The sequence below is a fragment of the Acomys minous genome (genome assembly GCF_964271855.1).
Source record: "Acomys minous genome assembly, chromosome: 18".
In the NCBI taxonomy this organism is placed as follows: Eukaryota; Metazoa; Chordata; class Mammalia; order Rodentia; family Muridae; genus Acomys; species Acomys minous.
The window spans coordinates 18,175,350-18,192,513 of NC_140501.1; the positions used below are offsets into that span (position 1 = coordinate 18,175,350).

Genomic DNA, 17,164 nt, shown 5'->3' on the forward strand with positions numbered 1-17,164 from the left:
GTAGTGTACAAATTTAAATCTATGTGAGGAGATGCCCTAGAGAGGGGTGTTGAAAATGTAGATGTATGTTCACTTATTATACTATGCATTTTAAGTAGTTTAATTTTCTTAAAATGAACCTTACTGTTCTTATAATTCTCAAGAAAGTATAGTCTTGCTTTTATAAGCACCCCCCCCAAAGACATTGTTTAAAATAAAATAGCTTGAACTTATAAAAGAAAAAAAGGCAGGTTATGGGTAAAATATATATTACAATCTGTAGAATAATCATTGGGCATCTTACACTAGAAAAATTGAATGCAGTTCTTAAATCAAAAAACATAGTTTAAGCCTGGGCATGGTTGTGTATGCTTTTAGTCTCAGGACTCTGGTGGCAGAGGCAGGGGCATCTCTATGAGTTTCAGGCCAGTCTGCTGTACAGAGCAAATTCCAGGCTAGCCAAGGCTATATAGTAAGATGTTGTCTAAAACAACAAAACAAAGGTGGTGGTGGTGGGAACCCATAATTAGTTAAGATTATAAATATACAATCTTAAACTCAAAAAACATAGTTTAAGCCTGGCCATGGTTGTGTGTGCTTTTAATCTTGTACTTTCTACATATCTGCCACCGCTGTGGTATCTCCACAGAAGGGAGCTCTGAGGGGGGGGTGGGGGGGTGGGGTGCGGGGGGGGGGGATGTAGGCGGCGCATATCTTTAATCCCAGCACTCGGGAGGCAGAGACAAGCGGATCTCTGTTAGTTCAAGGCCAGCCTGGTCTACAAAGCAAGTCCAGCACAGCCAAGATACGCAGAGAAAGCCTGTCTCGAAAAAACAAACAAACAAACATAGAAGGAAGATCTGAAATACCATGAGGCTTTCTCATCCTAACTCTGGGTTCAAAGCTGGACCGGCTAAGATACATTTACTAACCTTGTGAATTCTGGACCTGGAATAAATATGATTTGCCTTTCAAATGATCACAGGCTTTATTTAGAAGCAGATTGCCAGGCCTTCGCGTCCATTATGCGGTAGTCAGTGTGACTGGTTTGCTGATTCTCCCACACCAAGCTCAAGAGAAGCCTCTAAATTCTTAGGAACAAGGAGACAGGAGCTGTTTGGGATAATTCTCAGGGCCACTAGAGAGCCAGTTTTTAATTGGCCTTGGCCTCCTTCAGCCCAGATGCCAGCTCCCAACTGCATTAGTGCCTGTTAATTTTAGAGCCATGATGACTAACCTCCACCCTACACACACACACACACACACACACACACACACACACACACACACACACACACACACACACACACACGAACGCGCGCGCGCACACACACACACACACACAGCACTAAGAAGCAGATGTTTAATATACTGCCTGAGGCCTGGCTTAGGAAGTTGTCCAAGGCAGCGATGTCCATCTTCTCCATCAGTCAAGAACTTCTTCGCTTTCTATGCTGCCTCTTTCATAAAGAGATATTAGCAAAAGGCATGGCTTTTGTTTCTCCATTTCCCATCTCACACGCTGCCTCATTTGGCATCTTTCCCCGCAGTAGCTTTTTACCGTTTACACCAAGTTGCAGTTAAATGCCAAATCTTACAGGTAAGATTCATTTGGGAACATTTACATTTTTTTCTTTGTCACTGCTGGGAAACGCTAATTTGTGACTTCACAAATTAACTCAGTGATCAACAACAGAAGTGGTACATTTCCTTTCCTACTTGTACCTAAAGTAAAGTCGTTAAAATGCATGGTGCTAGTGTATCCTTGCAAAGTTTCCTCGGGTTGGGTCAATCAGAGTCTTGGCAAGAATCCTTAAACCTCCTGGTTAGAAAGGCTGGTGAAAGTTTCTGGGAGAAGTGAGATTAAATTTATTCCAATACTTCTGGATAACTTGTGCATGAAGAAAGCCATTGCTTTTAAGTCAGTAATCCTGCCTTCTGAAAGCACGCTGTAGGAACAGGAAAGGAACTGAGAGGCAACAGTTGTTTCAAAAATTTAAAATATTTTACGGCTCTATTTTCTCACGCGGTTTACCTCCCCATCCCCCATTCAACTCTTAGAGGAAAGATATGGAGATGGAAACATCATAGCTCTCTCTTCTTCCTGAACTAATTACACTTTTCTTAAATTTTCAAGAGCCTCGGCACCTCTAATAAACAATCCTTCTTTCCTATTCTCACCAAATTTTCAGCTCCTGAGCCAGGACCTATTTTAGACCTGTTATTTAATAGGAAAGGGAAGATGCCGGGGCGACCGCGCGTCTCCGAAGCGCGTTTCCGTCCCCTCTCCCGGCTCGCTGTGGCCCTGCCAGGCCGCCGTAGCCGGCCTCGCGCTTTCCCAGCGTGGCGAAGAGCTGCTGTCGGCGGGACTTCCGTGTTGGCGGGATTCTGAACGCTGCCATGGCTCAGACCGTGCAGAACGTTACATTGTCCCTCACTCTGCCCATCACGTGCCACATTTGCTTGGGGAAGGTAATGGGTACGGCTAGGAGAGCGGGTTGAGGACCAAGTGGCCGCGGGAGCTGAGCGAGGCCCGGTGCTGGGCGGGGACAGGGCGTGAGGCGCTGGGATGCCAAGGAAGGCGGACCTGCGAGCTCCTCGGTGGCGGCGGGATGCCGGTGCTTGGGGACGCGGGGGCGACCCGATCGGTGGACTCCTCTGTCGCCTTTCGGAACGGGCCTGCGGCCCGGGGCTGGGCGGCCTGCGGCGGCCTCAGCCGGCCTGCTAAGAGCCGGTTAGCGTCTCAGCCTCCATCCTGCTTTGCAGCCGGTGCGGCGTGCAGCTCGCTAAAGCAGGGTCCCCGGGAGCCACGTCCGCGTTCCCCCGATCTGCTTTCCACCCGATGTGATTGTTCAGGGAGCCTCGGTCCATTTTTAAAGTCCTTCCCTTTCCTTATCCTCTTCTGGAGGGAGGATGGCTTTTTGCCATGCGTTCAAAATTGAAAAGTAAATGATGATACTTGCCCCCACTCCCTTCTGTACTGTTTAGAAAGAGAAGCGTGGCCATAACTCGGAGGTGGGATCAGTCACAAGAGGCTAGAGGTGCTCATGGGTTTGTGAAACTCTGTGGAGAAAGTAGTTCGGTATCCGAAGCGGAGTTTTGAATGTTCTGGTGCATTCGTACTTTCTTTCATTTCCGTTTGTGCCTCCGAGTGAGTGTTTTAAAGAGCGTGCCTTTAAGAACCGCGTGGTTCGAGAACGGAAAAGAACTGGAACGATTCTTTTCCATCCCGGGTTGCTTTTTGTATGTAGTTTGCCTGAGAAAATAGGCTGCAGTTTACAGCCTCGGGCTTATCGGAGGCGGCGGGGTGGGGGTGGGGGTAGGGGATGAGTGTCAGCCAATGAGATCGCCTGCTTTTACATGTTGCAGGTTCAGCATAGATGGGCCGATTCAGTAAATAAAAGCAAGTTGAGTTTGGAAGCCACTTCCAACTCTGAACAGAGTAAAAGGGCAGTGAAATAGTACATGTTCTTTGAGAGAGAATGAATGGCTTGCTTGCTTGATTTCTGTGGCAAGCTGACCGCAGCAGTGCTGTTTGAGCTGGTCAGTTGGTGGCTCTGATCTGTATTTTTTTTTCATACCCATACATTCCATCAGTGCCATCTCTTGCTTCTTTCAAACGCGTGTGTGTGTGTTGTTGGTTTGTTTTACTTCCAGGTGGGTGTGTGTTAGCCTTAGTCCAGGGGAGAGCTTTTTAAAAATTTGAATACAATTCAGGCTTTGCCAATTATAATCTGTATCATTTGTTTCCTGGCATCTTAGTTTCCACAGCTGAAAATTTATCTAATTTCATCAACCCCATTAACTGGTTGGAAGCACTGTGTGGTCCTCAGTGGGGTGAAGATAGAGTTTTGATTCCCCAGGAACACTTGTAAGTTTGTAGAGTTTCTTGATTGCTTCCCAGGGTGAAGCCAATGGTGTCTGATTCGCGGATTCCTGAGCTGCTGCTACCACCTAAATTTCCTGTGGTACAATACAAACATTCTTCAGTGTAGAAAGCTGTTGGTAGCACCCTAAACGAGAAGCCCCTCCCAAGCCCGTGTATAATTCCTACTCAGTGAGGCCTAGATAGTAGGGCTACTAATGAAGAACTTGAAAGGTAACTCCTCTCAGATACATTTGCTGTTTTGAGAGGAAGGGTTTGCTCATTCAGTAGCTCCAATTAGGTACTACAAAAGCTGAAGCTGACTGTGCTGGTACAAGGCTTTAATCCCAGACTCAGAAGGCAGACACAGGAAGATCCCTGAGTTCAATGCCAGTCTGCAGGTCCAGTTCCAGGATAGTCAGGATTTAAAAAAAAAAATAGTGGAAGGAAAAGGAGACAGAATGTAAGTTAATCTTTTGCACCAAAGCCTGCTCTTTCCTGTTCATTCAGTGTGAAGGGCACCATATTGCACGTTACTCTTTCTTCTCTTCGTTTTCTTCACCGTCTTGGAAACAGTATCTTATGATACTTCATACTTCAGCATGCTCACCTCTGAAGAGTGTGATATTTTACATGGCACTTAACCTTCGACATTATGATCCTGCCTTTTTATACTGTTTTATTGCTAGAGAGCTCATTTGAGAGAATTGTGATTGTAAAGACTAACAACCTGAGCAAATTGTGATCGTTTCTGTGTCCTAGTAATTTTCATTCTGCGCGTGTTTGGGTATTTTGTATGGTAGCTTTTGGGGAGAGGAACTTGGGCAAACAAGAACTGAAGGGGTTCTAAATTCATTATATTTTACCATTTGGAGTATAGTCAAATAAAAGAACTTATTTTACAGTTAGTGTTTGTATTAGTTACGTTTTGTTGCTGTGATAAAAACACGTGGAACAAATGTGACTAATGAAGAAAGAGATTATTTTACATTATGGTTCCAGAAAAGTCCGTAATGGTTGGAGAGGTATGGGTGTCGGTAGCTGGAGCAGAAAGCAGAGAGACAGAGAGACGTGGAAGTGGGGTGACCCTGTAAATCCCCAAAGCCCTCTCCTGGTGATGTGCCTCCTCCAGTTCAGCCTCGCTTCTTAAAGATTCCTTAGTCTTCCCAAACAGAGTGACCAGCCTGAGTCCGAATATTCAAATACCCAAGTTTTGGGGGGACATTTCCCATTCAAACCACATTTCACTCCCTGCCCCTCAAGCTCATGGTCATGCATAACACAAATGAATTTACTACAACTCTTAAAGTCCTCATGGTCTTTTACTATCTCAACAGTATTTTAAAACTAAAGTCTTTTGTTAGACTCAGGCAATCTCTTAACTGTAACCTCTCTGTAAAATAAAGTTTAGAACTACATATTTCCAACATAAGATGGCACAGACTATACATTCCTCTTTCAAGGGAGGAATGGGCATAGTGGAGAAATACTAGACCAAACCCCAGCGGGACACAGAATCCTGTAGCTCTGTGTCCAGTTTCTAAGAGCTGGGTATCAAAAGGCTTAGAGGGTTCACCTTCCCAGATTTGCTGCAACATAAATCTCTCTTGGGGTAGTACCACCCCCTGTATGCAGCTCTCTTTGGCAGATGTCTTGTGATTGGGATAGCTTCAATATCTTGGGGTCTTCATTCATAAAGGGTTCTCAGGACCTCTAGCCCTCTCAACTTCCCTATGAGTTGTTACCTGGCCTCAGTGGCTCTCTGAAACCACCGAGGAAGAACTCATGACTCTCCTCACTCTTACCACTTTTGTGCCTCCAAAGGCAGTACCACATAGAAGACACCACCCAAGTTTGGCTGCCAGCTTCGGATGGACCCTCAACCCACTAGACCACATTAGCAGCAGTTTTTGTATGTTGATGCAGTTGCTTCTAAGAGCAAGCTACCCTAAGACTTTCCCTGTTTATATGTTGGAGACTTGGCTAGGTAGAGTCCTTCCCTCAGAGTTCCCTTCCCATTGTTCCAGTGCAGCACAGGAGGCCTCCTCAGTACTGATGTGTTTAAAAATTACAGTCTCACTTTCAGCACAAGCCTTGGCTGTAACCTTTCCCCTCCAAAATGTACAGTTTTAGAATTTCTTTGTGCCCACCTATTTTTTCTAGAATTGTAAGTTATTAGTGATAATCATAGCACACACTTACTGTTATGCTATCTTGAAATTTCTTCTGCCAAGGACAGTTCTTTTTAATGTAGCCCCAGGCAAGTTCTTAAGACATGGGAAGAAGGCAGCTGTAGTTATGCCAAAATTTCACAGGAATGTTTGCCAGCCCAGCTGCTAATAATGGTCATATTCTCTGAAATCTCTTCAGCCAACCCTGCACAGTCCGTACTACTCTCATCACTAATGTCTTCAAGGTTCACAGGGAAGGCCTTTAATGTTTGCTTATAGGATTCTATTTTTCTTTTCTTCCCCCGCTCCCACGTTCCTCCACCCCCAGACAAAGTTTCTCTGTGTAGCCTTAGCTGTCCTGGAACTCCCACTGTAACCAGGCTGGCCTTGAGCTTAGAGATCCACCTGCCTCTGCCTCCTCAGTGCTGGGATTGAAAACGTGTGCCACCACCGCCTAGCTGCAGTCTACTACCTTTATAGTCCAAAGTTTCAAAGTTCTACACATTAAAGAAAAAGAAGAAGAAAGAAAATATAAAGGAAAACAATTGGTATCTTCACAGCGATACCTTGTATTTTCTAGTAGCAGCTTCTGTATTAGTTACTTTTGTTGCTGTGGTGCTAAACCACCAATGAACAAAAGTGACCTGTGGAAGAATTTATTTTGGCTTATGGTTCCAGAGGGAGATGCCATCTAATGGCAGAAGTGGCATGGCAGCATGTGACCCGACCAGGAAGCTGAGAGATCACATACTCAGCCACAAGCAGGAAGCAAAGAGAATGGACTCCAAGTGGGACAAGGCTTTACACTCTCAAAGTCAGCTTCCAGTGATGTATTTCCTCTAGCAAGGCTCTACCTCTTAAAGGGTCCATAACCTGTAACACAAAGGTTATCCATACACTGCTAGTAACCAGGGTCCAAGTATTCAGTTATGTGAACTTGTGGGAGGACATTTCTCTTTCAAATCATTACAATATCCAAATTAATAGGTTTCATATATGTTTCTTCATTTTCCCATTGGCTCTTTTCTCCGCAACCAGCCCCTCCTTCTTTGCCACGTGTATTCTAGAACCTCCTTTGCTTCCTATTGAGATCTTTCTCTCACTTTTCATGGTCCTTTTCTATTATCATTACCTATGCAGACATAAATCTAGGTTTCATATATGAAAGAACACATTTGGTATTTCATTCTTGCTTCTTTCTCCTAGTATAATGATGTCCAGTTCCATCTATTTTCCTTCTTTTATTTTTTATTGTAACTAAGTAAAATTCAGTTTTGTATATATATCCTATTTATTCATTCATCTGTTGATGGACATCTGAATTGGTTCCATATCTTAACTATTATGAACATTGCAGCAATAAATGTCGAGGTACAGGTATCTCTGTAGTATGCTGGTTTAGAATCCTTCCATATATTCCAGTGGTACATGTGGGTCATAGGTAGTTCTAATTTTGGTTTAAGAACTATCATGTCAGTTCATTAGCCCATTCACTGATTGGATGCCTTGGCTTTTGGGTGTTTAGTATTTACAATTCTTTATATATTCTTGGTATTAATGGCTCGTCTGATGTACAGTTGGCAAAGATATTTTCCCTTCTATATGGTCTCTTCATTCTGGTGATTGTTTCCTTGGTTTTTCAGAGGCTTCTTACTTTCCTTTTGTCAATTCTTTGATTATTTTCTGTGCTATAGGTCTTTTCAGGAAGTCCTCAGCTGTGCCTCATTTTAAATCCATTTCTTACATTTTTCTCTATCATTTTCAAATGTTCACATCTTTGAATCACTTTGCATTAAACCTGTATGGAGGGTAGAGTTACAGATGTAGTATGGGTCGTCTGCACGTGGATATCCAGCTTCCCCAACACCAGTGGATGGTTTTGACACCTTTGTTGGAATTAGGTGGCTGATTAGGGCGCGTGGCTTGGAAGTTTCAAAAGCCCTTGTCATGTTCCCCACCATGATGTTTGTTGACTAAACCCTGTGAAGCTGTAAGGAAGCCCCCAATTAAATACTTTTTGTTGCCTTGGTTGTGGTGTTTCATCTCAGCACTAGAACAGTAGTTACTGTTGCATTGTAGAAATAGTAAAGTAGCCACATTTGATGTTGGCAAAGATTTAAGAACATATGTTTCTAATCATTAAAAGTTTGTTAACCTAGGGAATAATTATAAATAAGGTTGTTTCACATATTAAAAAAGAAAAAGAAAGTTAGGTGTCTATAGCTAGCTGTCTTTGTGCTTTGTTCTATCCCAGTGTTTTACATGTATGTTTTTGTGCCAGTATAATATAGTTATTGTTACTTTGGCTCTTTAGTGTAATTTGAAGTCAGATGTTATGATACTTAAGCATTGTTTTTTTTTTTTCTGTTTAGGGTTGCTTAAATACTGAAGGTCTTATGTGGTTTCATGTGAATTTTAGGATTTAAGAAAATTATGTGAATATTTGCGGGGACTGTGGGCATATGTTAGTGCTGATGACATGGAGTCCAGAAGAAGGCATTGCATCCCTGCAGCTGGAGGCACAGCTGGGAGCTACTTGATGGGTGCTGGAAACTGAACTCTGCTCCTTTGCAAGAGTTCTGTGTTTGCTTAACTGCTCAGCCATCTCTGGAGCCCCAAGTTGTTAGTTTTCAGTTCTGTAAAGAATGGTGTAATTTTGATGGAGATTGCATTGAATCTTTAGATTCCTTTCTATAATTTACCACATTTTCAATATTCTGCTGGTTCAGGAACATGGCAAATCTATCCACCGTTTAGTGTCTTCTACATCATATTTTATCAGTGCCTCCAAGTTTTTACTGTGATCTTTCACCTTCATGGTTAGATTTTGTTTTATTTTTGAAGCTCCTCTGTTTGGGAGGGTTTTCTCCTGATTTCTTTCCTGGTAACATTCATTATTGGTGTATCAGAGTGCTTCTGATTAGCGTATGCTGATTTTGTGTCCTATTATGTAGAGGATATCAGAACTAAGAATCTTCTAGTGGAGTCTGTAAGTTCTTTTAAATATAGGACCACATAACCTGCAAATAGGGTTTGAGCTTTTCTTTTCCTGGCTGGGTTCATTTTTATGTTGTTCTCATCGTACTGTTCTAGCTGGTTTAGCAGTACCCTAAGAGTGGGAAGGATGGACACTTGTCTCACTCATGGTTTTGGAAGAAATGTTTTCAGTTTTTCCTCATTTAATACATGTTGTCTATAAGTTTGTTATGTATAGCTTTATAATCTTGAAATACAGTCTTTTCATTCTTAGTTTGTTTGTGACTTATTGTTAATGGATAGTGAACTTTGTTAGGGTTCTTGATTATTGTCACCTGTTTGTTGGTGTGATTTCTTTTTATCTTTAACTTGATTTGTTATATTACATTTATTGTATGTATTGATCCAACTTTGCCTCCCTAGGCTGAAATCAACTTGGTCATGATGTATGATCTTCTTAATGTGTTCTTTAGATTTTTTTCGAACTGTTATGAGTGTTTTGCTTGTTTGTGCACCGTGTGGTTTTGTGTGTGTGTGTGTCTACAGAGGTCTGGTCTCCTGGAACTGGAGTTACAGACACTTGTGATCCATCATATTGGCCAGTGGTCTCAGTTTTCCTAATGACCCTTTGACACAGTGAGTTGTGGTGACCTCAACCTTAAAATTGTTTTATTGCTCCCTCATAATTTTATAATTATTTTTAATTTTGCCATTGTTATGAATCATAATGTAAATGTCTGATATATAGGATATCTGATATATAATTCCAAAGCGGTTGAGACCCACAGGCTGAGAACCACTGGTGCAGAGGCCGGGACCCAGACCTAAGGTCTTCTGTAAGAGTAGTGAGTACTCTTAGCCACTTTGCCATTGCTTTAGCCCCTTACTGTGTCCTTGAGTAAGATTTACAAAAATGTTGTTGAAACGTTTTGTGTTTGTGTTCATCAGTGAAATTGTACTTGTCTCTCTTTTCTTTTTTTCCGTGTCTTTATCTGCTTTTGGTATCATGGTAATACTAACTTCATAAAATGAGTTTGATGTTCCTTCTCTTTTACGTGTAATGTGAGCAGTATTGCTGTTTTACAGTTTGAGAAAAACTGGTATTAGCTCTTTCTCAAAGCCTTGCTAGACCCTGACAGTCCATCATTTCTGGGACTTTATGAAGAACTTTTGATTACTGCTTCAGTCTCATTTAATATGGATCTGTTTAAGTTGTTTATAGCATCTTGATTTTAGTAGGTTGTGTGTCTACAAATTTATACAGTTCTTATAGATTATGCAGGTTTGGGGGATTGAAGTTTCAAAATACTCCCCAACAAGCCTCTTGATTTCAATGGAATCTGTTATAACATTTTCTCTTCATCTCTACTTCACTAAAATGACTCTTTCTCAATTGGCTAATATGGCTAAGAGTTTGTCAAGCTCATTTATCTCAAAAAAGCGCTTTTTTGTATGATTTCATGTATTGTTCTTTAGTCTGCATTTCATTAATATTTTGCCCTAATCTTTATTACTAATAACTGCCTTATTTTGCTCTTATTTTTAAGAACTCAATGTATACCATTATGTTATGTATTTAAGACCTCTTTTTTGGTGTAACCACTCATAGCTGTAAACTTTGGTCTTAAGAATGTGTTAGTTGTATCACAAAAAGTTCTGGGAAGTTGTTTCAATTTTCATTTGCCTCTAGAAACTTTTTAATATCCACATTGATTCTTCAGTGACTCACTGGTCATCAGGAATGTATTGTTCCATCTTCAAGTGTTTGTGTCGCTTCTGTTGTCTTTGTTGTCTAGTTTTCGTTTACTGTTGCCAGGTGAGATCCAAGAGATTATTTCTGTTCTTCACTTTTAAGTTTTTCATTTTGACCTAGAGTGTCATCCATTTGGTGATGGTTACTTGAACTGCTGAGAAGAATGTGTATTCTTTTCCTCTTGGATGGTATAGTCTCTAGATATTTAGTCTATATGATTGATGATGTAGGTTTTCCTCATTACTTTATTTATTCACCCTACATCCCAATTGCAGCACCCTCTTTCCTCTCCTTCTTCCTACCTCCTTCCTCCATTCCCCCCCCCTGCTTCTCATCAGAAAAGGGGAGACTCCCCCCCAACACACACATACCACTCTGTCCCAACACATCACGTCACATCAGATCTAAGTGCATTCTCTTCCACTAGGCCAGACAAGGCAGCCCAGCTAAGAGAAAGTGATCAAAAGTAGGCAATTGTGTCCATGTCAGAGACAGCCCCCACTCTAATTGCTAGGGGGACCCACATGAGGACCAAGCTGCCCATCCGCTACTCTGAAGTATCTGTTCAGTAGCACTCAGTGCACATATATTTAAAATTGTTACATATTCTTGACCAATTATTCCATTTTGTTGTATAGCAATTTCTTTCAACTGAAATTAATTCTGGAGCTCAGCAGTTCCAAGCCTGCATCTACCTGTTTAACTTTACTGCAGATTCAGAAAACTTTGATGCTTTTTCATACTTTGATGCTTAAGACATCCACATCCTTCCAGTAGGCAGATCAGTACTTCAGGGCATTAGAAAGTACAAGCCGTCACCCATGGAGTGTTGTGGTCGCTTCTCTACTCCCATTGCATTTGGGAGATAACCCTCAAATTGAACCTTGCTGCCCCAGAGAAGGGTATATAATTTGGGGAGTTTGGGGAAGGTGGGAGAACCTGCCCAACTGGTGGACTATGAAGCAAAGAGGATCTTCCATCTGCACTTAGCTTTCTTTCCAGGGCAGCTGGCAGTCTCTTTCCTCTGGAGGCATCTAGCTTGTTGGTGATCCCCATGGTTGAAACTAGTGTGTGTTTGCTTTCTTTCTGTGCATTTCCCATCCTTTTCTTAGCACTCTGTGCCATTCTGTCATCACATTTGTACATTTCTAGAAGTTCCTTTTTGTTTTCAGAATAGAGTTTACTCTTGCACTGAGTTTTCTTCTTAACCTGTCATGTGTAGGCAGCTTCTAGTCCACCATCTTATCTGGAGGATCGTGAAGCTAACATGATACTGCCTTCTGGAAATCCTCACCTGATAACAAACCTGTCCAGGGAAATGGACTTGTTAGCATCAAAAACTCCAGCACATAGGCAATGGTAGTAGGTTCCAGCAGTGCAGATGGTTCTGCTTGGAGCATGGTTAATTTACCAAGCACCGAGAGCCTGCCTGCACTTGTTCTTCTGCATCATTGTGGTACTGAATGGGGAGAGAAAACTTTGTCTTTACTGTTTAACCATAGATTGCTCCAGAAGACAGTTTGGGCAACATGATCTCACCTTTTGATTTGCTGCATCAAAATTTATTTTTATTAATCCTACCATCTTCAAAGCAATGTACTAAATACTATGAGATACAAAGAGCAAAGCACTACTCCTTTCCCCACTGAGATTAAGTCTGATGGAAAATGAAATGTAACCAATTTTCTAAGCAAGACACAAAGCAGAAAAGTGAGCATTAAAGGAAAAGATGTAACCATGTAAAGCTATGGGAAACACTTCCTGTACTGGGAATGTTATAAGCAGGAACTATTTATTTTAATTCACATTGTTTTGCAGGAAGCATAGGACATCATGACAGGAGTTCATGGTAAGGGAACCTGCTCTTTGCAACTAGGAAGCAAAGCAAAGAAGCAGAAAGATGGGTCCTAGAAGCCTGCAAGGACACACCACAAGTGACTTCCTTAGGGGTCTGCTAGCTCCCAGTAGGCCACAGGCTGGGGATAAAGCCACGAGCAGGGAGCCTTTGGGGGAATATACAGGATCCGAACAGTAGCAGTGTACCCCTGGCTTCAGTAGTTTCACATCTGTCTCAAGCTATGAACTGTGTTCAGTTCATGCCCAGGAGTCCCAGATACTGCTCCAAATCTCCTGAGACTCAAGGCAAATGTGGAGGTGTGGGACATAGAAGAAAAGAACTGTCACATAATCCCTAAGTGTCACGGTGTGAGGTGAACATTTTCTTTCCAAAGGGGAAGGGTATGGATACAGAAAGGATTAAAACAAGACTGAAACCCTGCAAAGCAAACACGAGAGCCTGTGCTCCACAGCTGACATCCTGGATACATTGCAGCATTTGAAAGCCCAAGGGGCTGGCAAGCCCTCTCCAGGCTGCATTGCTAGGGATGGTCCACAGAGTCATGCTTGAGGGCGAGCTCTGCTCACTGCCTGTGCTTTCCCAACATGCCTTCCTTCCTGTGTTTCTGCCATCGCATCTCTAACTTCCTTTTATGCATTTGATTCCTTGGTTACGCAGTACTGGTGTGTGTGTGTCTGTCTGTCTGTGTGTGTGTGTCTGTGTGTTTCTCTGTATGTGTGTATGTGAGTGTCTATGTGTGTCCATATATACGTCTGTGTCCATGTGAGTGCGCTTTTGTGTGAAAGAGTTTGCTAGTGTATATTATTTAACTTAAAGTAACACATAAACGAAAGGGTACTAGGTTAAGTCATAATTTTTTGAGATAGAAACTATCTCAGCGGCCAAAGGGTTTAAAAAGTGGGATGCTGAGAATTGGCCCCAGGCTTATTTTAGAACTCTGTATCCTACACTGAGGCCAGTGTAGGGAGACCCTGGAATTGTGAGCATAGAACAAACACTAGCTACATGTGATATGAGATTAAAAGAGAAAAGGGGCATATCAGATAATATGGCCCAGGCAAACGTTAGAAACCATGCTGCCACCCCTGGTATCTTGGCCCAATGTGCCTTACTCTCTGATTCCACGTTTGTTATCCGCATTGTTTGCTGATGCTGCTCACTTCTTCATTGTCATCAGTACCACTTAAGTACTCATTTCCTTATGACCATTTGTTACCACTTCCCTTTCTTTCCCTTTCTCTTTGGCAAAACTCCAGCTCTGGGTAAACCAAACTCCTTATCTGTTTCCTGCCTAAACCTGAGCAGTTGACAAATGCATACCTATGTGAATTGGTCTTACATCACATTCAAAACCACAGACCTCAAATAGGAATTAAAGAAAAGGAATTAGTCCTGTACATATCCCTATTAAACTTGCTTTGTATTCCTTTACTTTGCTTTTCTCAGATTTCTTTCTCACTATTTGCTGATACCCTCACTTTATATTTAAAGATTAAAGTGTAAGTTCCAACTGAGAAAGCTGGATCATGAATCTCCTCCTTTCTCGCCCCCAGATCAACCCTTGTTTGTGTTTGTTTTGCACACATCCTGCTTCCTCTTCGGTTACTAAAGAAGCTGCATCTTCCTGGTGCTGGGATCCCAGTCCCCCTTCGGCTCCCTGGGAACTTTGCGGTCTTTAGCTGTGGTAGCTCTCTCCCTCCATCACTGTGACACTGCTAATTGTGTCTGATTTGTATGCTTTTCCTTTCTATCTGAGACTTGTCTGTATTCTCTGTCTTCATCTTTCACCTGATCAGCCGCCTTGTGTTTCTGTTCTCATTATTTGCTGAGAAACGTCAGTAGCAGGTCATTCCCATACAGTTGAATCCCATGGAGTCTTCTCCTTCTCACCAGCATCTGACTGGACTTGGCACTGGCTCCTCCTGAGAAGCTTCTTTGTTTTGATTTCTGTGACGGCTGCCATGTTCTCCTTCCTGACCCCACAGGCTCTGTTCTCTGCTTCCTTTTCTAGACTCTTCTCTTGTGCTCACCAAATACTCACCCTTTCCTCTAGCCATTTGCCTGGCCTGGGAATCCGCTGCAGTCCTGTGGTGGTAGGGCTGTCAGTTATTGTGCCCTGGAGCTCATAGCTGCCTGTGCCAGGCTTACCCACTCCAAACTGAGTTTACTGTAAGAAACATCACATGACCAAAACATGACTTGCACTTTGACCATATATAAAAGGTGTTCCTCCTGTCATTGACACTTTAGGAAATAATATGACAACTGGTGTGTATTTGATCAATACCGTCCTCTAGACTGGGGATCTATTTAACCTTTAGTGTATGACCAAATGCACAGAAACTTCTGATGTTAATTGCTTCACTAGTTGTCTTTACATAGCTTCTTACAAAGTGGAGTATCTTGATACCCCTTATATAATATGTATGATTTTATGTCTTCAATATTGACTTCCATTATGTTTTCTGAGGCATGGCAGGCATGGTCCTGCAGAAGTAATTGAGAGCTGCATCCTGAAATGTAGGTGGGGGTGAGGGGGCTGATTTGGGCTTTTGAAACCTCAAAGTCCAATGTCATACCCACTCGAAGGAAGCCATTCTTCCTAATCCTTTCAAAGAGTTTTAGTCCCTGGTAACTAAGAAGTAAAATATATGAATCTATTGGAGCTGTTCTTATTCATACTACCATAATTACCATTATAAAAATAGCTACTAGTCCAAGGAAACAACTTCCTTTGTACTGGGCTTCCTAATCTTGGATTATAAGGTACTTTAAAAGCCACTGCAGTAGAATGTGGATGGGAAGAAGGGACTATAGAATAAATATGGTACTGTGGTCCTGGTATTTGGAAGTCTGAGGATCTTAAGAAATTTTATGAGCAAAAGCATAAAATTAGAATATCCATGAATACAGTATGATCTGAATTTCCAATCAGGTAAAGAGAGGAGGAAAAAAGAGAAAGAGTTTTATGATGAGATAGGAAACAAGAGACTAGTGAGTGGTCCAGATTTGGTGTTTATATCAGTCAGCTCTATGGGAACTAATGGTTCTTACCAAGTCCTGATTGCTGCCTGCTTTCTGCAACACAGAATCATAATAGTCCTAACACCTCAGTTCTAGTGCATCAGGAGCTAAGTAATGACAAACCACATTGAAATCACAGCAGATCTTTTTGTAATCCTTATTAGGTGGTTGTTGTTACCTTATGATATAGTAAGCAATTCAGTTACCATATCGATGATCCTACCATCCTAATTACTAATAGAAATAGGCTGAGAAAAAAGGTCCCAGACTGAGTGAATAGAAAATATTTTCTGTTTTGACTATGAATGTTCACTATGTCATAAGCATCTCAGGTCAAAGTTGCAGTCTTCATGACCAGCTCTGTCAGCTTGCATCTCTGTCATGAGAAGTAGTGTGGTCCAGAGAAGCATCGTTTTCAATTCCTATGTCTTCTCTCCTTAGCCCACTACTCGCCTATATTTGAAAGGAACAGTTTGTTTGCTCTAAAGAAAACCGTATTGGGGATCCAGTTAGGACAGTTGCCCTGAACTAAAAGTGATGTTTCTTTTTCCAAAGGTTCGTCAGCCTGTCGTATGCACCAACAACCATGTGTTTTGTTCCATTTGTATCGACTTGTGGTTAAAGAATAACAGCCAGTGTCCAGCCTGCAGAGTCCCCATCACCCCTGAAAACCCTTGCAAAGAGATTATTGGTACGGATTGGTTTTATATGTGCATAAGAACAAATGTAAGACAGTTCATAATTACTGTTTGGGGGAAGGCTGATAAAAGTTTTCATTGTTACAGATTAACTTCATATTGTGTTTATTAGTAATTATATATAGTGTGTGTGGTGCAGAGGAGCGTAAAGGATCCTGAAGTAACACTCAGGCCACATGCAGCATTCATTACATGCATGTGGACAGAAATGTAATGGTTTAAGGTCACAGGTCCTGAGAAGGGAGAAGGGAAAATAACGCGTCAGAGGGTGTAGGAAAGAAGGTGAGGAACTCTGAGGAACACTTGATGAAGTAGGTGACTTTTAGGTTTTGATCATGAGATGCTGTGCCCCAAAGTGTGCTTTAGGAATGTTGCCTGGGTGGTGGTGTGTGGGCTGCACTAGAGAGGACATTTAGATAGTCAGATCGGATACTTGGGTCCACTTAAGGATAATGTGAAGCTACTTCAGGGTTAAAAAAAATGGTGCCATATTAGGAGAAGTGAGAGGAGAGTCAAGCAGGAGCTAGGAAAATAATGTGGTCAGAAAGACTCTGTGTGCGCATTTTTATTTTAGGGGTGCATTGTTTTTCTTTAGTAAACATTAAAAGTGAGTATATAATTAGCCATAGGTAGACAATATCTTTCACTCAAACTTACATTTTGGTTGTGAGCCTAGCCTTTAATAGCTGAGCCATGCCCCCAGCCCATCTTTCAGAAAACATAAGAAGTAGTTGTAGTGGTCAAAATTAGGGGAAGTTGTCTTAAGTACTGTTTGTGACAGAACTGGACCGGAAGATACATGACAGAGAGCAAAGGGCTGAGTGGGACTTTAGGACCAGA

At 42.0% G+C, this 17,164-nt stretch overlaps 1 protein-coding gene across 2 annotated transcripts in view; it reads left to right on the forward strand.

Moving 5' to 3' along the window:
* The first annotated feature begins 2,166 nt into the window (after window positions 1-2,166).
* OBI1 (ORC ubiquitin ligase 1) overlaps window positions 2,167-17,164 on the forward strand; it is a 43,476-nt gene continuing 28,478 nt past the window's right edge. Inside the window, exons 1-2 of one of the 2 annotated variants that reach the window (XM_084767802.1) lie at window positions 2,167-2,451; window positions 16,182-16,317. In XM_084767802.1, coding sequence (XP_084623928.1) covers window positions 2,380-2,451; window positions 16,182-16,317 — 208 coding nt within the window. In that variant the 5' untranslated portion in view covers window positions 2,167-2,379. Of the gene's footprint in view, window positions 2,452-16,181; window positions 16,318-17,164 lie in introns of those variants that run through there. The other variant, XM_084767803.1, reaches the window with a different exon arrangement.